Source organism: Macaca mulatta, chromosome 1 (assembly GCF_049350105.2).
Source record: "Macaca mulatta isolate MMU2019108-1 chromosome 1, T2T-MMU8v2.0, whole genome shotgun sequence".
NCBI lineage: Eukaryota > Metazoa > Chordata > Mammalia > Primates > Cercopithecidae > Macaca > Macaca mulatta.
Window position 1 is genome coordinate 228,419,372 of NC_133406.1, and position 21,714 is coordinate 228,441,085.

General features: G+C 40.9%; 1 protein-coding gene across 6 annotated transcripts in view; it reads right to left on the reverse strand.

Moving 5' to 3' along the window:
* The window catches only part of VPS13D (vacuolar protein sorting 13 homolog D), a 284,839-nt gene that overhangs the window by 210,401 nt on the left and 52,724 nt on the right, over positions 1-21,714 (reverse strand). For all 6 annotated transcript variants that reach the window (XR_013407652.1, XR_013407651.1, XM_015113831.3 and 3 more), the window contains exons 21-25: positions 19,866-20,897; positions 15,024-15,114; positions 12,499-12,625; positions 9,901-10,081; positions 3,839-4,021 (exon numbers count right to left, since the gene is read on the reverse strand). Coding sequence is in view for 4 of the 6 variants with exons in the window: in XM_015113831.3 (XP_014969317.3) it covers positions 3,839-4,021; positions 9,901-10,081; positions 12,499-12,625; positions 15,024-15,114; positions 19,866-20,897 (1,614 nt within the window). In the remaining 2 variants the exon portion in view is untranslated. The remainder of the gene's footprint in view (positions 1-3,838; positions 4,022-9,900; positions 10,082-12,498; positions 12,626-15,023; positions 15,115-19,865; positions 20,898-21,714) is intronic.

Here is a 21,714-nt window from a genome sequence, read left to right on the forward strand (position 1 = left end):
TGCAAAAAAACTCAATCTTGTACTCATTAAGACATGGATTTATGTAAAACAATTCCAAACACACAGGAGTCATGGAACTCAAGGGCAAACAACCCCTCTCCAAGCTTTGATTTCAGGATTATTTCCTGTTCTTTAACCACTGGAATGCATATTAGACAAACCTCACACATGCAAATGTATTCAAGGACAAATGCCAATACAAAATGATGGATGGTGAAGAAGGTAATTATTCACTTCATATAGACTGTAATCAATTATATTTAACTGTATACATGGGGAGGTAAACTTCACAGATGTGTTTATCTGGTTACAAATACTTGAACAAACGACACACTCCAAACAACCCTTATGGAATTCTACAGAACAATCACTGGTACCTAGTAAGACAGTTTTTCCAAGATTTAAGGATATAAAATAAGATCACCAAGAAAGTACTAGTGAGGGCTAAAAAAAAAAAAAGAAATTCTTCTTAATGGGCCTTAAGAACAACTTCTTTACACAGTAGGAAAGTAATTCAAACACTAAAATAAATAAATAAATAAATAAATAAATAAATAAATAAGTTAATAAGCAGGCTTTCTCAAGTAATGAGATATTTTAAAGGGTTAGTTTTCATTTTCTTTTTTAAGCATGTGAATGTGAATTGACTGCTGAATCCCATAAGGTTTTTCAGAATAGTCAGGTTGCAAAAAAAGCACATTATACCTTGAAGAAAAAGCGATCCTTGTATGCACTGCCACTTAAAATCAAATCCTCAAAAACAAATACAGGGAAATTTTTTTCATTAAAACACTACAAACTCTGTGCTATCATCTGGCTTAAAAAATAGGAACCCTTTTGCAAAAATTTCTTAAGTATTTTGGCAATTCTCCTGCCAAGGCTAACTTCAGGGTCTGCTGGTAAACCCATATATAGATATATCTGATAAGGAAATTCAGTCCATTACCTTTTTAGGAAGGACAGAGAAACAAAAATGATCCTGGTAAACTTGGTCACACATTCTGGCTAGAACTGATTTCCTCCTAAAAATTTTAGTATGGCCTCAAAGTAAACATTTACCACAAACACAGCTAGGCACTGCATAATGCCATTTCAGTCAACTACAGACCACATATACTATGATGGTCTCATAAGATTATAATGCAGTAGTTTTTTATCTTTTCTATATTTAGATATGTTCAGATACACAAATACTTACGATGGTGTTACAACTACCTACAGTATTCAGCACAGTACTGTGCTGTACAGGTTTGTAGTCCAGGAGCAACAGGCTACACCACAGAGCCTAGGTGTGCAGTATGCTAAGCCATTTCGGTTTGTGTAAGGACACTACAATGATCACACAGCAAGGAAATCACCTAAGGATGCACCATTCTCCCAAGTAGCTCCCTGTAGCTAAGGGACCATGACTGTATTTGGTCTTAGTCCCTGACACAAGAGCTTCTAAGACCCTTGGAATCTCCAGAGTGATAAAATGTCCTTGTGTATGTTAATGAGATAACTGGTGGCTAAAAGCCCCTAAATAGCTTTAGAATGGCGGTTGCTGGAAGTACGGGCAACGTGATTAGAGGGATGGAACTTTCAGTTTTAGTGCCCAGACCTCCAGAGACAGCAGCGGGGCTAGAGATTGAGCCTACTCAAAATTGGCCAATGATTTATTTAATTATACCCATGTAATGGGGACGCCATTAAAAGCCTAAACAATAGGGTCCAGAGAGCTATCAGGTTGGTGAATACATCCACAGTCCAGGAGATGGAGCACCCCAATTCCATGGCACAGAAGCTCCTGTGTTCGGGAAGCTACGAGATCTTGCCCTACGCACCTCTTCATCTGGCTGTATCCTTTATTACAGCCTTCATACTAAACCAGTAAATGTGTTCCCCTGAGTTCTATGAGCCACTACAGCAAATTACTGAACCTCAGGAGGCACTGTGGGAACCCCAAGTATATAGCTAGTCCGTCAGACGTACAGGAGACCTGGACTTGTGATTGGTGTCTGAGTGGGGAGCAGTCTTTAGGGACCTGTGGGGTCTTACCCTAACTCCAAGTGGTTAGTGTCATAATTAAATTATAGACCAGTTGGTATCTTCACAGTTGGAAAATGGTTAGTATGGGGGAAAATCCAACTCATTTGGTGTCAGAAGCATTAGGAGCTGTTTCCTTTTATGTAAAGAGCACAGCACTGGCTGATATGTAATAAGCATTCAGCAAATAGCAGCTATGTATTCCTATTTTTGGCAGTTTTAAAATCTTACAATCAAATCTTACATACATCTCAAAGGCCATCTCTCTCCCTATGTTATTAGCTATTATACTAAAAATAGGCATAAGTAGCTGGGAATTTTAGTAAGTGCTTTCCTGACACAGTAAAGTGAGTTTGCAAGGAATAAGCAAATAGACTGAAGAGCTGCTGTGGAAACCAGCAAGGAATGATGAAAACACACACCAGGAATGACAAGGCCTCATCTCTGGTTCCAGAAATGTCACTCAGTCTCCTCAAATGCAAAAATGGATGAAGGGGGACTAATCAGACCATCTAAAAGGTCCTCTCAGCTTTAAGGGTCTGTGAATTACTAGGGGTTTCCATTTTTATTGTTTATTCTCAAAGAATCCTAGTTTCCCCTAACGTAAACCACAAATAACAACAGTCCTCATCCTAATTACCTCCAAACACTGTTCCGAGAAATGGGCAAGTCACAGCCATAAAAAAGAATGAAATCATGTCCTTTGCAGCAACATGGATGGAGCTGGAAGCCATAATCCTAAGCAAATTAATGTAGAACAGAAGAGCAAATGCGGCCGGGAACGGTGGCTCACGCCTGTAATCCCAGCACTTTGGGAAGCCGAGGCAGGTGGATAACCTGAGGTCAGGAGTTTGAGACCTGCCTGGCAAACATGGTGGAACCCCGTCTCTACTAAAAACATAAAAACTCAGTGGGTGTGGTAGTGGGCACCTGTAGTCTCAGCTACTCGGGAGGCTAAAGCAGGAGAATTGCTTAAACCCAGGAGACGGAGGTCGCAGTGAGCTGACATGGTGCCACTGCACTCCAGCCTTGGCAACAGAGTGAGACTCTGTCTCAAAAAGAAAAAAAGAAAAAAAAAAAAAAGAAAATGCCCCATGTTCATGTTCTCACTTGTAAGTGGGAGCTAAACATTTGAGTATTCATGGATGGACATAAATATGAGAACAACAGATACCCTCCTGAGGTTCTATGATTTGCTAAGAGAGCTCACAAAACTCAGGAAAACACATTTACTTGTTTAACATCAATTAGAGCAGGGTTGGGGGGTGGTGGGAATGGGTCAGAAAACTACCTATTGGGTACTATGCTCACTATCTGGGTGCAATATACCCATCTAACAAACCTGCACATATACCCCCTGTATCTAAAATAAAAGTTGGAAAAAAAAGGTGCCACAGTAACTTAAAACTGAAAAGCAATATACTGTATGTTATTATTAAGACATTTTTAAATGGCTTCAAGTAAACCATAGGCCAATCACGTCCTGTGAAAAAAGCCACAGAGTCTAAAACATTCATATTATAGAAGGAATGCTTTTATATAAAGAAAGCATTATAAAAAGATGGAAGGTTGATTCCACTGGTTTGTTTGCTAAAACAGCTTACTACCTACAGTTACTAAGAGTTACAATTTACACTACCTCAATTCATAAGGTTAATGGAAACGTCAATAAAATGTCCAAAAAAAAATTCTTCAAGCCACATACCCTACAAAAGTAATAGCAATTACGGATCATCTTACAGCAGCATACAAATTTTTCCATTAGTGATCAAATACTAGCTGAACAGAAAAGGAAATGGATATTGATGCTCACCTTATCTTGTAGGGAAAATGTGCCAGGAAAACCAGCAAACAGAAACTTATTTTTGACTTTCAACTTCCCCAAATTTGCTACAATCAGATTATTTGATCTGGAACTTTCTGGGATCAGAAGAACGGGAGCACCAGCTTCAATATCCAGGAGAACCCGTGAACAGCGCTGAGCTTGATCTCTCACCTGAAAGAGGAAGGAAAATTGGCTCAGAGGATAATTAATTCCCTAATTTCACCACCAAATAACCTCAGATTCCCAAAAGTTTCATGAGTTTATAAAATAATTAAAATTATACAGAGCACATTCTCTGACCACCATGGAGTTAAATTAGAAATCAGTAACAAGATAATGGAAAATCCCCAAATATTTGGAAAATAAACTACACACATCTAAATAACCCCTAGGTCAGAAGAAATCACAAGGGAAATAGAAAAATATTTTCACTAAAATAAGAAAGACATAATACATTAAAATTTGTGGCATACACTTAAAACAATGCTTAGAGAAAAATGTACACCATTACTTTAGAAAGCAATAAAGACTTAAAAATCAGAAATTGAAAGCTTCCACTTTAAGCAGCTGGAAAAACAAAAGCAAATTAAACCTGAAGTAGAAGGAAGAAAATAAAAAGCATAAGTCAATGATATAGGAAACCGACAATTAGAGAAAAATCAATTAAACATTTTATAGACTATGACTGCACCCAAAAACCACAGAACATATATATATGTGTATATATGTGTGTGTCTGTGTGTATATATATGTGTGTGTGTGTGTGTGTGTGTATATATATATATATATATTTTTTTTTAGACAGAGTCTTGCTGTGTTGCCCAGGCTGGAGTGCAGTGGCACAATTTCAGCTCACTGCAACCTCCACCTCCCGGGCTCAAGTGAGATTCTCATGCCTCAGCCTCTCAAGTAGCTGGGATTACAGGCACGCGCCACAACGCCCCGCTGTTTTTTGTATTTTTAGGAGAGACGGGGTTTCACCAGGTTGGCCAGGCTGGTCTCAAACTCCTGGCCTCATGTGATCCATCCATCTCGGCCTCCCAAAGTGCTGGGATTACAGGTGTGAGCGTGCCCAGCCCAGAATACACCTTCTTTAGAAGAACAGGTGGTCTATTGGCTGAGAGTATGCCTCAGACATAATATAGGCCTGAATAAGTTAGTTATTTTAAAAGATAAAACTAATAAACCCCTAGCCACTTGTTAGCTTGGTTATCTTGGTTAAGTCGTTAAAGTCTCTGTACCTCAGTTTCCTTATCTATAAAATGGGAATAATAATAAGCCTAAGCCCTACCTCAAAGAGGTGTAGGGATTAAATGAGACAATACATTCAAAAACTGAGGTGAAAATGTAACAGCTATTATTACCACATCAACACCATCTCTTTTCAGTCTTTTTTTCCTCTACACACAGCTACGTATTTTTGTATATACAGGCATCCTGACTAGCGCTTACATCTTTAACATGCATTCGGTTATACGTTAATGGAAAAAACTCTGAATCATGAACCAGACAACCAGGGCTAAGAGTTAACAATGTTTCCTCAGTTATAAAATGAAAGGAATAGCTGGGCTCGGTGGCTCAAGCCTGTAATCCCAGCACTTTGGGAGGCCGAGACGGGCGGATCACGAGGTCAGGAGATCGAGACCATCCTGGCTAACACAGTGAAACCCCGTCTCTACTAAAAAAAAAAAAATACAAAAAACTAGCCGGGCGAGGTGGTGGGCGCCTGTAGTCCCAGCTACTCGGGAGGCTGAGGCAGGAGAATGGCATAAACCCGGGAGGCGGAGCTTGCAGTGAGCTGAGATCCGGCCACTGCACTCCAGCCTGGGCGACAGAGCGAGACTCCATCTCAAAAAAAAAAAAAAAAAAAATGAAAGGAACACATCTGCTGACCACTGCCTCATTAGGTATTATCATAACTAATTATCTTTTTTTCTTTGATTATATCCTCCCACTGAAATATAAACTCCATCAAGGCAATGACCTTGTCTTTCTTGTTTTCCACTCTGTTCCTAGCATCTGGCAAGCTGCATGACACATTCATTCCTAAATTACAGAAGAAATGAACAAACAGGGTTGTTGTAAGGATCAAATGAGATAATGTGAGGAAAGCACTTTGAAAACTCCAAAGCATCGTTAATATAAATAGTTATTGCCAAAAGTACAGGCTACTTATTTCTGCTACCTCCATATTCCTACTATAACTGAATCAAGGGAAGAATAGTAAGAAAAATAACTCCCTGTTGGTCATATAGCTTATGGTAGCAAAACCTACACTCAAGATATTTGTCCCAAGATTTCTAAGGGTGCAGTATTGCTTTACAATACCAGTTGCTAGGTGAATGAAGAAGTGTAACAAATATAAGAGGTTATATGTAAAGTGGAAGCCATAGGAAAACTGCATCATACTTCCGGGGTAAAACATACGGGAAATCATTTATATTTGGCCAAATTATCTCGTACAACTGATACTCTTATCACTTCAAACATTAAGAATAAAAAGAAATTCAAAGTCCCACTGAATCATTATTTACAGACCTCAGAAAATGTAGGAATAAAAAGTCAACTACATGTCAAAAACACGTGTCACCAATACAAGGTGAAAGAAATTTAAATTTCAAACAAAATAGCCTCTTATCAGCAAATAAAAGTAGATCTTAGCTCATATAAACCTAATTCAAACAGCTAGAATTAAAGATTCTTGAGAAGATAAGCTTTTTTTCAAAGCCTACATATTGAACAATGTTCAAAATAGAAAGACATTCCTTTAACCTCCTACTTGTCTTATATAATTTCATAAAGCAAAACTTGAGACTTATTGTTCAACTCTGCTTAACCCAGGAAGTTAAACCCAATTACTCAGTAACGTACAAGTGTCTCATTTCCTAACCCAAATGATTCAGCACCATAAGACTTACTACTGTTTCAACCACACATGTAAAAATAACTGTTTTAAATGCACATAACAATTCTAACAGAAAATATTTAGCAGAGTTGTATTGAGAGTCACAAAAATGTTCATAACTTTGATAAAACAGTACCATTTATAGGAATCAATACTATAAACATAATTCAAAAAGTGAAAAAAAACTTCACTTCTGTAAAGAGATTCACAGAAGCATTAGTCATAAGAATGAAAAGCTGAAAGCAATTTAAATGTTAAAAATAGGAAAATGGTTAAACTAATAGATTATATAGTTGCTATACAGAATATCTATGAAAAATGCAAAGCAAGATGGAAAAAGACTCTAAAAAAAGCTAGGAAAAATAGCTGGATTCTAAAAGTGCATGTATAAAATCAGTGTGTTTGACATACTTGATACTCTGTATGCTATTTCTGAATCTAAATTATTTTATAAAAGCACATGCAGACCATAAATGTAGTATCATTTTATATCAAATAAAAAGTTGGACAATAAGAGTGTTGGCAAAGATATGAATTAAAAGAAATTATTATACACTGCTGATGGGAGACTATCATTGAGACAGCTGTTTTGGAAAACGATCTGGCTTTATCTAGTGAAGATAAATATGTGCACACCCTATGGCTCAGTAATTCCACTGCCAGGTATCTCAGAAATCAGAGAAAGTCTCAAGTATGTGTATCAGGACTCACTGTACACAAGAGCTAAACACTGTAAACAACCCAAATGTTCCAAAGGAAAATGGATAAATCGTTTATACACAGAATGAAATGCAATGGTGAAAATAAATGCTATTGTAGGTAACTATGAATGAATCTTACCAACACACTAAGTGGGGGAAAAAGCAAGTCATGGAACATTAAATACGGTTTAATGCCATTCTTATAGAGATCACAAGCAAAGCAAAATATACGGTTTAGGAATTTTGTCTTTTTAATTTTAAAGGATCTTATAGACCCAAAAATCATCAGAGTGGTTACCTGAGGAGTTGACAGGGGAACAGGGGAACAGAATAGGGAAGGAACACAGCATATGCAGGCAGCTATCTTCCTGATGTTCTAATTTTCAGTTTAGAGGCAGGTTCACAGATGTTCATCTTATTATTATACTCTGTAACATATAGACATGCTACAGATAATCTTTTATAGGTATAAAACACTCAAATTTTTTTTTAGTTTTTAAAGAAAGAAAAAAAGATTATATATTCCATGAGTAAATTCATAGAAAAATGTATTAAAAAAAACAAACAAACAAATTAAAATATGCTATAGTGCAGAGATACTAGCATGATTCTTTTTTCCAGATTTTCTATCATTTGATTATGCTGCTTTTCTATTTTTAAAAATGCATTCTCTGGAAGATCCACAGGAAACTGACAGTACTTGTTGCTCCCAGGGAGAGAAACTAGATGGTTGGAGAAAAGTAACTGAGGGGACTTTTCCCCAAACGCCCTTTTTCACTTTGCTACTGTACCAAATCAATATCTAACACAGTCAAACATTTTTTATTTAAATTAAAATGTAATGTTTAAAAATGCTGCCACTATAAAGACAGTATCTATTTATTAAATTATAATATTTTGCCTATTTTTATTTTTATTTTTTTTGAGTCATGGTCTGGCTCTGTCACCCAGGCTGGAGTGCAGGTGGCATGATCTCAGCTCACTGCAGCCTCCACCTCCTGGGCTCAAGCCATCCTCCCACCTCAGCCTCCCAAGTACCTAGGACTAAGGCACATGCCTCACCACGCCTGGCTAATTTCTGTATTTTTTTGTACGGAGTTCCTCCATGTTGCCCAGGCTGGTCTCAAACTCCTGAGTTCAAGTGATTTGCCCGTCTCGACCCCCAAAGTGCTGGGATTACAGGTGTGAGCCACCACGCCCGGCCATAAAGTTTTTTAAAAAAAGGAGAAATAACATGTTTTTACAAAAGTACATTGTTATTTTCTGTGGTTCCCAAACTGCACTGAGACACCACAGGGTGGTGAAGGCTTGGAGCTGCCAGGACTTTTTTTTTTGAGATGGAGTCTTGCTCTGTCACCAGACTGGAGTGCAGTGGCACCATCTCGGCTCACTCCAACATCCACCTCCCAGGTTCAAGGGATTCTCCTGCCTCAGGCTCCCAAGTAGCTGGGACTACAGGCAGGCGCCACCACGCCCAGCTAATTTTTGTATTTTAGTAGAGACGGGGTTTCGCCATGTTGGCCAGGATGGTCTTGATCTCTGGACCTCGTGATCTGCCCGCCTCGGCCTCCCAAAGTGCTAGGATTACAGGTATGAGCCACCACGCCTGGCTGCCAGGACATTTTAAATTTTTGAAGGAAAAACAACATCTGCCAGACACTGCACTAACTAGTAGCTTGTGGTAGCTAGCATTCAATAATAGATCATTCTATACTCCTTTCAGTAAGGTCTCACCTTTGCGAAGCTGGGTCTTCAGCGGTTGCTGTGATAAAAAGCAAGTACCATAAGAAGATAAATGTGGACAGGAAGTAAGGGTTGTAATGTCCAACCTGATTCCAAGTTTGAGAAGTTATGCAGTACCCAAGAGGCACATACCTCCTACCAGTCATTGTGGTTATTTAAGAATGAAATCAAATATTATTCTTTCCATTTATGTGTTACTATTTTTTCAAACACCTATTAAGCTGTTAGGATGTTGTACTTGTCACGTTGTTTAGACTGACTTACTTTGTAAATGGGAATACCATTAGGTGCTTCCTTTGGCCTAGGATGTGCCATGAATAAACTACCAGGACCCCACAGGTGCCACGAACTCAGTTTGGAACTTCTGATCTATTGTATTTAGAAAAAACCTACCACTTTCCAAGAGAAACATCCCCACTGAAGTCCTAAAAGGGACCAGAAGTCGTAGTGTTCTTTGTAAATCTCCCTTATCTTTTTTCTTTCAGAAAGTGAAAGCTAAACTTTGGAGGTAATTTAAGTGAGATACAATAAATAAGGAATAAAGCTCTCCAATTACGCAAAGATTTCTGCAGCTAATCTACATGGAGAACATATTAGCAAGGATAAATTACCTTTACTCTTCCAGATTTATCTCTAGAGGCCTAAAAGTTCTACTGATCAGTCAAACTGGAAAAGCAGCTTAGAGGGCCCAGGCTACCTACCGTCTGCCCCTCAATAGCAGCTCGCTGGCGCCCTAAGACATCTTGCAGCTGAGTGAAATGCTGAATGAAGGCCACCACCTCCGCCTGGAAACGCTGAGTATGCACGTACTGCACAGAGGCCATCCGGAGGCTCACGCGAATGTCGTGTTCTCTCCGGAGCAGAGGGTCAGGCCGCCCGTACCTAAGAATTAGGATAAAAGTGTGACTCAGATAACAGCAAGACACAAGTTAGTATTTCAAGAAAACTCAGGTTGGTTGAGGGGCTTCCCTAAAAACAGCTTTAATTATTAAATGGAAATCCAAAATTAGGCTTTACAAAGCAAACTCTAATAATTACTCCCTTTGTAAGCTTCCATGACGGGATAAAGGTGTGATAGCCAGGAGTAGAAATAGGTGGACAGCTCTAGCACTGAGGTCACTCAGAGGCCACCTGAGGTTCTGACCTTTCTCCCTGCCCCTTTTCCCTGCCCTGAAAGTAAGTATGCCTGCTCACCATGTTCCTGGCAAAGACTGCGAGGATACAAGCGTGAAAAACAATAAAAATAAGGCCATGAATTAATAGGTAAAGAAAATTAGGCATCGGATTCAATGTTTCTTGGAAAAACTGTCTTCTGGAGGCAGAAAGACATCCTTCTACTTCAGCTGAATGTAAGTCAAAGAGTTCTGGAATCTATAGTCAAAGATAAATTAGCAGACTTCTCAAATTGTTCTGAATTTAATGCAGCATGGTGCCATAAAAACATTATTAAATAGGACACAGTCAACCAACATGGCTGAGTACTTATTTTGGGCTAGGTGGAAAATTAAGAATTTTCCATTAATTATCTGATTTATTTTAGAGTCATGACACCGAGGTACATAATACAAACAAATCCATTCTCAGCAGGGTATAATATAACCCCCCTAAAAATGAAAAGCCCTCAGACATCTTCTTGAAACAGTTCTTCTCAACCTTGGTTGAACATCAGCATGTTATTTAAAAAAAAAAAAAAGACTGGCCAGGCACGGTGGCTCACGCCTGTAATCCCAACACTTTGGAGGCCGAGGCAGGTAGATCACCTGAGTTCAGGAGTTTGAGACCAGCCTGGGCAACATGGTGAAACCCTATCTCTAACAAAAATACAAAAAATTAGCTGGGTGTGGTGGCACATGCCTGTGGTCACAGCTACACGGAAGGCTGAGGTGGGAGAATCACTTGAGCCTGGGAGGCAGAGGTTGCACTGAGGTGAGATCACACTACTGCACTCCACTCCGGGTGACAGAGGGAGACTTCATCTCAAAAAAAAAAAAGAGAGACTAAGCATGGCCCTAGACCAATTAAATCAGAATATACAGAGGCAGACCTGAACATCTATATTTTCTAATACCTCTTAGATTAAAAAAAAGAGAGAAAGAAAAAAAAAGGTTGAAAACCACCATTTTAAACTCCCTATTTTCTGAGAAAAGAATTCTTTTTTTTTTTTTTTGTGAGATGGAGTTTCGCTCTTGTCACCCAGGCTAAAGTGCAGTGGTGCAACCTCCACCCCCCAGGTTCAAGCTATTCTCCTGCCTCAGCCTCCTGACTAGCTGGGATTACAGGTACCCGCCACCACACCCAGCTAATTTTTATATTTTTGGTAGAGACAGGATTTCACCATGTTGGCCAGGCTGGTCTCGAACTCCTGACCTCAGGTGATCTGCCCGCCTCAGCCTCCCAAAGTGCTGGGATTACAGGCGTGAGCCACCATGCCCGGCCCTGAGAAAATAATTATTTAATAACCAGACAGGCCTAAAGATTCCTTTCTAAAATCTAACATAGAAACAATTCAATATAGATCATGTTTATAAACAAAAATGCATAATGAACTCCTATCATCAACAACCTTCTGAGGCTGAAATCATTCCACAACTTTTAGAGCTACATGGAAGCTCAGAAATGTTCTAATGATCCAGTCCCCTTTATAGATAGAAAAACTGCTGCATGAAGACTACGTGACTTGTCTCAGGACACACAGCAAGTTCATGGAAAACTGGCCTGAGAGCCAAGGGCTATCAGGAATCAGAATTATTCAATCAAACCCTATCTGGGGTGTGTGTGTGTGTGTGTGTGTGTGTGTTGAGACAAGGCCTCCCTCCGTCATCCAGGCTGGAGTGCAGTAGCACAATCATGGCTCACTACAGCCTCCAACTCTTGGGATCAAAGAATCCTCCCACCTCAGCCTCTCAAATAGCTAGAACTACAGTTGCATACCACCACACCCAGATGGTTTTCTTCTTCTGTAGAGACAGCGTCTCCCTATGTTGCCCAGGGTGGTCTCAAACTCCTGGCTTCAAGCAATCCATCTGCCTTGGCCTCCCAAAGAGCTTAGATTACGGTGTGACCCACCGCACCTAACTCATACCCCATCTGTTTACGAAGTTTTAAGTAGCCCACTTCAACACAGATCCATTTTAATGAAATTTAAAGTCAGGAAGGACTCCTCATAACCATAACTTTTCAATTTCACCTCTAAGAAGGTAAAATTCTTTAAAAGTTTTCTTCATTGTCTAGCCAACAAGAATCTGAAACAGTAAGTATTATGATAAAATATTAAGTCAGAAAAAGATCGAGATTTTTACTTAAAAGTCTGGAAGATGAGTGCTTCTTCACCACTGGTAGTGAACCGTTCTCTGTAGAACTCTCCATGGGATGTGAGGTCACTTAGAGACAGACTCCCAATGCTGCCCTGTAAGGCCAGGTCTCCCTCTAAGGATGATAAAGTTAGAACACGTTACTATGTATCTTTTTTGTCACACAACTTAAATATGTCTGGAACAAAAGCTGTTATACACATGCCTCAGATTTTTCACTTTGTAATCAAACATCAAAAGCAAATTTTCATATTCCAATATACCCAGAAAAATATTTTTTACAATATTTAAAACAAAGTTTCAATGCAAAAAGAGAAGAAAAGAAAAAGTCTCAATGCAGAAGTCCAAAGGGGACTGAAATAATATGGTAACATTACACATTTAAAAGATAAAACCTTTATAAATACAGACAGAAACTTGAGGCTTTCTGAGATGAGACCCCTAACTAGAATTAAACATCATTAGCTCTATTAATTATACTCTGGATAAAAGAATAAAGGAGGAAGTGTCAGAAACACGTCAGGTATTCAAGCAACATTAAGTGTGTTTCACTGTGATTTAATGAAAGACCAAAATTAATGAGATAGACAGATACCGAAGACACAGATTTGAAACTACTCTGTATATAAGTGAAGTTTCTGGAAGGTGAAAAGAAGAAAGAAGAGGTGACTGAAACATGTACAATTAGAATGTGAACATATAATGAGTCATTATTAACACTGTATGGATACTAAAAAGGAATATTCTGAACTGTTGTCTCTGTAAAACAAAATTTATTATCATAATTATCGTTATAAAACAATTACTAAGGTATATTTGGCATGCTAGTTCAGCTCCCAATGAATCAAAGACAGAGTTTTTTGTTTTTTGTTTTTTGAGACAGGGTCTCAGTCTGTCACCCAGGCTATAGTGCAGTGGCACAATCGTGGCTCCCTGCAGCCTTGACCTTCCAGACTCAAGCAATCCAACCACTTCAGACTCCTGAGTAGCTGGGACTACAGGCACTGGCCACCACAACCGGTTAATTTTCACTATTTTTTGTAGAGATGAGGTCTCACTATGTTGCCCAGGCTTGTCTCAAACTCCTGACCTCAGACAATCCTCCCACCTCAGCCTCCCAGAGTGCTGAGATTACAGGCGTGAGCCACCATGCCCAGCCACATACTTATTTTAGATACCTAATGTCTTCTAACAAAAATACCCAAGCTTTTACCAATCTTAAAGGCCATTAACAGGAATACGCTGTTTAAAAAAAAAAAAAAAAAAAAAAGCCAATCTCCTCTAAGAGGCTTTTCTAAAATAATTGTACAAGGCATGAAACTTCAGCCTCAGTTCATTCCCTCCCCAAAAGACATTCTTGTTTTTACTACAGCATCAACATGTGAGCTTTGTAATCTTCAATAATTAGGGAAGGAAAAATGTTTTACTTCACACTTTATAAATCTCCACTATTTAGGCTGGGCACAGCGGCTCACGCCTGTAATCCCAGCACTCTGGGAGGCCAAAGTGGATGGATGGCTTGAGCCCAGTAGTTTGAAACCAGTCTGGCCAACATGGTGAAACCCTGTCTCTATAGTTTAAAAAAATAAGTTAAAATATTATTTTTTAAAAATCCTATTTAGGACCTGATGTAGTTGATCACTTGTATTCGACTAAGAATTTTAACCTATAAAGTCCCATTAGAGAGAATGCTGGCCAGGTGCTGTGGCTCACACCTGTAATCCCAGCACTTTGGGAGGCAGAGGCAGGAAAATCACTTGAGGCCAGGAGTTCGAAACCAGCCTGGCCAACATGGTGAAACGCCGTCTCTACCAAAAATACAAAAATTAGCCGGTCATGGTGGCATGCACCTGTAATTCCAGCTATTTGGAAGGCTGAGGCATGAGAATCGCTTGAATCCAGGAGGCAGAGTCTGCAGCAAGCCAAGATTGCACCACTGCACTCCAGCCTGAGCGACCAAGCGAGACCTTGTCTCAAAAACACAGAATAAAGAATGCCAGCTTTGCTACAGTATCTCCTGCATAATACCATCACCTCTACTGGTAGCTCCCCCCAATTTATGACTCTAGATGCAGTCATATCCTCTGGTTTCCCAGAGACAGCCCTGCTGTATGCCTGTTTTCCAGGTGTAATTATATTAATGATGTCCCCTTTAACTCTCAAAAATATCTCAATTTGAACAAAAAAAAGTTATATGGGCACCCTAGAGTTTGTTGAAAACACAGACACCAGGGCTCCATCCCAACTCAATCAGATTCTTGAGAAGGAGATGAGAGACAGGAGCAGGGAAGAGGTTGTGCCAACACCTGCACTTTTAACAAGCTATCCAGATGATTCTGATCCATAAGCCAGCATTTGGGAAACCACCAACATGAATCCTGGCCAGACTAGTAACCACAATCAAGCCACTGCCACACCTTACTCAGCGCATGAGGACAATCAATTTGTGATCACAATGTTCAAATGTTGACCAGATTTTGCAAGTTTGCTTCCCTCCGCCCCCTACCACTTACCAATCATTTCCAGGTGTGCTACTAATTTGGACACATTTGCTTTGGCAAGCTCACTTGTGGTCTTATTCAGCACTAGAGAAAGTGAATGAACCTAGGAACAGACAAGATAAAGCAAGGCCAATATTACTGGGGAGAAAAGGTATCTTTCAGGAAAATGGAAGAACAATCAAAGAATACACAGAAAGGCTTGGGAAATTTGAAGGTAATGCTTTTAATGATGCCAATTTCACTTCAGCTTTCTTAAACCAGACAAACCACGACCTGAGGACAGGGCAGAGACTGGACAGTCTAAATTTCAGTTTCTGTGGTGCCTTCTCTATGTTTGCCTTGTCTATTTTCTGTTCATGAGATGCTTTACATTATAAAAACAATTCTTCTCATTTTGGCATTCATCATTAATATTGTACAATTCCATAGTAACTCAAACAGATCCATTAAATCTCATTTTAAGAAGTTTTTCAAAACAAAATGATAAATATGATTTAGAATCCTATTTACTACCTTTGAACAAATATTTAATAGAAGCCCACCATTAACCAACTGAGACTTCTCCTAGAAGCCATAATCAAAGATTTTCTTTCCTAGGGACAACTATAAATAGAAGAAAAAATCCTCTGTCTTGGGAGTAGCATTCTTTGTAACAAATAAATTTCATAATGCAATATTGTAATTGCAACTATTAAAAACATCTTATACGTCTAGGATTTGTTGACTCAGTTCTCAACAACCTTTTTTGCTTTGAGTAACATCACAGGGGACAAAACATTGATGGAAGAGAAGGAGTGAGGAAAAGACTGACAGCAGATTTAATCTTCAATGCACACCCACCACTTCCTAACAGCAGGGACCGTGCCTTCACCCCCTTGTCTTCACTCAGGAAATGTCTGGTGCATGAATAATCAGGAGGAAAAAAAGATGGGAAAAGAAAAAAAGGATGTAATAGAAGGAAAGGAAGAAGGAAAATCATTTATAGAAGAAGACAGGGAAAAAGCAGTGGGTTATTATAGTTGGAGCAATGACTTTGTGGGGGGAACTCCAGTTCCCTTGCAGTATGATTTCTCACACAGACACAGAAGGAATCGCAAGGCAAGATCATCACGGGGGAATTAAAAACCTCTAGTCAGCTGGATGCAGTGCTCACACCTGTAATCCCAGCACTCTGGGGGGCAGAGGCAGGAGGATCACTTGAGGTCAGGAGTTCAAGACCAGCCTGGCCAACATGGTGAAACCCCGTCTCTCCTAAAAAAGAAAAACTAGCTGGGGATGGTGGCAGGCGTCTGTAATTCCAGCTATTTGGAAGGCAGAGGCACAAGAATCTCTTGAACCCAGGAGGCAGAGGTTGCAGTGGGCCAAGATCACACCACTGCATTCCAGCCTGGACAATAGGGCAAGACTCTCTCTCAAAAAAATAAAATAAAAATAATGAAAACCTCTAGTCATTTAATTGTACCGAAAGAACATGTACGCTGGGTCTAAAAATGCTTTGTTTGGAGGAATCCGACCATCACCAGCACCTGAACCAGCTCTTCACTTGAATCTTAGTGTCACTAACGAATGATGATCAGATGCTGTATGCCTCCTGCCTCAATGCAACAGGAAGCACTCAGCAGCCCCTCTGGCGTGTTCTTACCCCAAGCTGAACTGAATCTGATGGGGTCTCTAGAGCTAACATCCACTGGTTAAAATAGAGGATAAAAGAAGTCAAACAGTCAAACAAGAAAACACATAAACCTAAAATGTGGGACACTCTACAAGGTACTAACCCAGTTTCTGTAACAAGTCAATTGGTGGTGGGGTTGAAAGGGGGCAGGTATACCATAATTCTAAGAGACTTAAAAGACATGACAGCAAATGTAACATGGAACCTTACCTAGATCCTGATTCAAAAAAATGCATGCATCAGGCTGGGCACAGTGGCTCATGCCTGTAATCCCAGCACTTTGGGAGGCCAAGGCAGGCCGATCACTTGAGGCCAGGAGTTCGAGACCAGCCTGGTCAACATGGTGAAACCCCAGCTCCACTAAAAATACAAAGATTAGCAAGGTGAGGTGGCACACGCCTGTAGTCCCAGCTACTCGGGGGACTGAGGCAGGAGAACAGCTCGAACCCAGGAGGCAGAGGCTGCAGTGAGCCAAGATCATGCCATTGCACTCCAGCCTGGGTGACAGAGTGAGACAAGAAAGAGAGGAGAGGAGAGCGGAGGGGAGGGGAGCGGAGGGGAGGGGAGGGGAGGGGAGGATGGAGGGGAGGGGAGGGGAGGGGAGGAGAGGGGGGAGGGGAGGAAGGGGGGAGGGGAGGAAGGGGGGAGGGGAGGGGGGGAGGGGAGGGGAGGGGATGGGAGGAGAGGAGAAGAGAAGAGAGGAGAAACTCATGCATCGTTTTATTTAATTCTCCTTATTTTGTAAATGTGAAAACTTGGGCTTGCAAAAGCACAGTATTCTACTGAATTATAGAGACCAACAGAATAGACAGGCAAGAAGTTTCTTAAACCATTCACTACTCTACAATCCACCAATAAAAGCGCATTTTTGAGACAATCAGAGAATCTGATTATGGACTGGTATTAGAAAATACCAAGGAATTCTTGTTAGTTGGATGTGACAATGCATTGTGGTATGTCCATTGGTTTTTTTAGAAATAAATACTGAAGTATGTAGCGATGAAATGATATATCTGGAATTTCCTTTAAAATACTTCAGCAGGCTGAGCGCGGTGGCTCACTCCTGTAATCCCAGCACTTTGGGAGACTGAGGCAGGTAGATCACTTGAGGTCAGGAGTTTGACAGCAGCCTGGCCAACATGACAAAACTCTGTCTCTACTAAAACTACAAAATTAGCCGGGCATGGTGGTGCGCGCCTGTAATCCCAGCTACTTGGAGGACTGAGGCAGGAGAATCACTCGAACCCAAGAGGCAGAGGTTGCCGTGAGCCAAGATCATGCCTCTCCACTCCAGCCTGGGCAACAGAGCGAGACTCCATCTCAAAATAAATAAATAAGTAAATAAATAAATAAAATACTTCAGCAAAGAAAAAAGGCATAAAGTAAATGTGATGAATTACAGGGACTGGGCAAATGGGGGTTCATTATACTGTTTCTCTGTGATATATCTGAATTTTTTCACAATAAAAATGTTTTTCAAAAATTCTTATTTTAAAAAATGCATTGTTGAGGGACACTTATCCAGTCCTGTTCTCTTGTAGAACCAGCCACATCAATCAAGGCAAAGCCCTCTGGGAGCACTGCATATTCAACACCAAAGAGTTCCTGACACAGATCATCACAGGCACTGCAAAAAGACAGTTCCAGGTACAGACACATAAAGCCCAAAGGAATGGCTAACACCTCTCCAGGTTCCATCCACCTTGCTAAACCCAGGGTACCAGAGGACTCGAAGTACTGCAAAGTCGTTCATTTACCAGACACTGAACAAGAAACGTAAGCTGGTCCTTCCCCATCTCTCCGCTGAGATGTCTTCCATTTCGAGAGGAATGAGGCTTACTATCAGCTAAGGAAATAAGAAAACGGCATCTGGATAAAATGTGATCCTCCTCCCTGACTTCTCCCCAGCAGTAAGTGCAAGTCCACACATGCTAAGACATGTGGATGAAGAACATCCTTGAGGCACACAAATATTACCAGCCACGGCCAGGGTTCCAGGGCTCTGGACGGGTGCTAGTGACAACAGGCCTATGTGCCCTCAAATGGGCTATTCAGGTTAACCGCTTTCACATCCTGCTGTTCCATCACACAGAGCAGAACAGCCTTAAACTCAAATGCTGTCTTTTTTATGTTTTTTTTTTCCTTAATACTTCCAATATGAGTATCAAGGACAAGTTAGAAGTCTGACAATCCATGTAATATAAAGATAATAACGGCTACCACTCATTGAATCCTTACTGTGTGCCACACACCGTGTGGAGGGCCTTACAACAACCCTATGACGGGGGCGCCACTGAACATCCTCAGTTTATTGATAAAAAAATTAAGGGCAAAAGAGGCTAAGCGGTTGGCCCCAGACCACATCGCTACATGGGTACAGTGAAAGTACTAGGACTCAAACGCAGGCAGTCCAACTTTTGAGACTATTCTTTTTTTTTTTTTTTGAGACGGAGTCTCGCTCTGTCACCCAGGCTGGAGTGCAGGGATGCGATCTCGGCTCACTGCAAGCTCCGCTGCCCGGGTTCATGACATTCTCCTGTCTCAGCCTCCCAAGTAGCTGGGACTACAGGCGCCCGCACCACACCCAGCTAATTTTTTTTGTATTTTTTAGTAGAGACGCAGTTTCACCGTGTTAGCCAGGATGGCCTCGATCTCCAGACCTTGTGATATGCCTGCCTCGGCCTCCCAAAGTGCTGGGATTACAGGCGTGAGCCACCGTGCCCGGGCGAGACCGTTATTAACAGTTATGCTGTTGCTCTCAAATGAAAGCAAATAATGTTCTGAGAGAAAGGGGACAGTAACAAAAGCCACGCTTTAAAGTTGCTATTACAGACTACACACTTTGCTAGGTGTCTTCCACACATCACCTCATTTAGTCATCTTAGACGATGGAAGATGAGGAAACTACGGTTCAGAGAAGCAAAGTAACTCCTCTGATTTATAGAGCTCAAAGAAAAGGCAAGATTCTTAAATCACTTACTTTCCCTGCCTCCAGATGGATTTACAGTAAAACCTTTCCCAAAATATTAACGTCTACCTTTTGTAACAAACACCTAGAAGACTAGATAGCTCCCCTGCCAACAAGAGCTATTTTCCAAAGTAAATGTAAAATACTTGCATTTAAATCAACAAGCGCAAATCCATTTTTAGAGCTTAAGGCAGCCAAAGGGAACTGAGGATACCTTGAGATCCAGCTTGGTGTTCACTGGATCCTGAAGTCCAGACTCCATGGAGGCGTGTGGCTCCGACTTCACGTTGTGTAGAATGCCCTCAGGAGGCAGCCTCATGGCGTGATTGTCTGCAGTGGAGCCGATTCCAAAAAAGTCCAGTATCACCACCCAGGTTTGCAGTGTGATCAGCACATCCAAGCAATTAAAATCAACATCAATGCTCCGGTTAACTCGATTGTAACTGGAAGAGAATTCGGGATGTTTCTTATCTACCAAGAATATGTTGATGTGGACTAAGGAATCATCAAATTTACTCTTTCCAGCAAGTATCTTGGGCTCATCCGCTGTTGGAGAAGGAGGTGGGGTCAAGGGATAGTCCTTGTCTTGGACTTCCTTTTGCTTTTTCCGGGATGCAGAGGTGGGTCTTTGATACAACTGGAAGACATTAGGAGCTTCTTCCATGTGGGAAGGGAGAGACCGAGGCATATCGGGATATTCCACGTTGGACACTGAGGGGCAAGACTGAGAAAGGTATTCTTTTTGTGCTAAAGTAGATGGCTTAGGAGCTCCTCGAGACACCATCAGGTTCTTATATTTAGAATCTGGATTTTTCTCCAGTAAGTCCTCCATCAGCAAAGAATGCAGGGCAATCTGAATAGATAAAGTCTGGGGATGGTCTTTACTGAATTCCACCTCAAAGTCCTGAAACTTTAAGCTCACAAGACCTTGGGCCCCCAAAGTCAGATCTCCACTTAGCTGAACCTGAAGCTCCGATATACAAAAGGTAGCTTGAATCTGAGTAAAGGATTTGACTTCCTTCACTGACAATGACTTCTGAGAGGTGTTAGAAAGGCTGGAGTGGCTGAACAATCCATTCTCCTTCCTTTCAACAGAAGATTCTCCACAGGTACTGAGTGGAGGCAGAGGAGAATCAGGGCAAGGGGAAGAGGTAGCACTGGCTGGATACTTATTCAGATCTTCACTGTACACGAGATTGTCCAGTGTTTGTAAAACCTGCTCATATACATGCTTGGCTAACACCACCTGTATTGAAAAGAGAAAAATTCAGTTACGCTACTACTATTATTAAATGCACGTAAATGTAATGCCCATAAATGTTTACAGTTGCTATTTATGAGTTCCTACATGATTCCTACATGAGGCTGTAAGTTAGCTGATAGCAAAGACTATCTCTTTTCTTTTCTGTCCTCAGCTCTTTTTGCCCCACTTCTATTCACGAGACCCTCCCTCAGTACCCTACACAATAATCTACATATAATAAGAGTTCAGTAAGTACTGTGGATTACGCCTGATTCAACGAAGTCACTTTTTCTGACCCCACAAAAATGAATGCAGAAACTGAAGAGCGTTGACAAAAGTCTGGTGTGGAGACACTAAAGAATTGAGAAACAAGGTTCATGGTTCTAAAACTGGCTGATCATCTCTAGTTAGTTAACAGTCAATGTTTAGGACTGGTAGTACTTTTTAGAAAAAAATCATGATGATCCATGATTAGTTATCTTTCCTTTCTCTTTTGCTTCATTTTTAATTACAATTTCTTATTTAAAATGTTTTCAGCCAGGCACAGTGGCTCACGTCTGTAATCCCAGGCCTTTGAGAGGCCGAGGCGGGCGGATTGTGTGAGCCCAGGAGTTCAAGACTAGCTTGGGCTACATGGTGAAACTCTGTCTCTACAAAAAAATACAAAAGTAGCAGGCTGTGGTGGCACAGGCCTGTAGTGTCCCAGCTACTCGGGAGGCAGAGGTGGGAGGATCACTTGAGCCCAGGAGGTGCAGGACACAGTGAGCTGAGATCATGCCACTGCAATCCAGCCTGGGCCACAGAGCAAGACCCTGTCTCA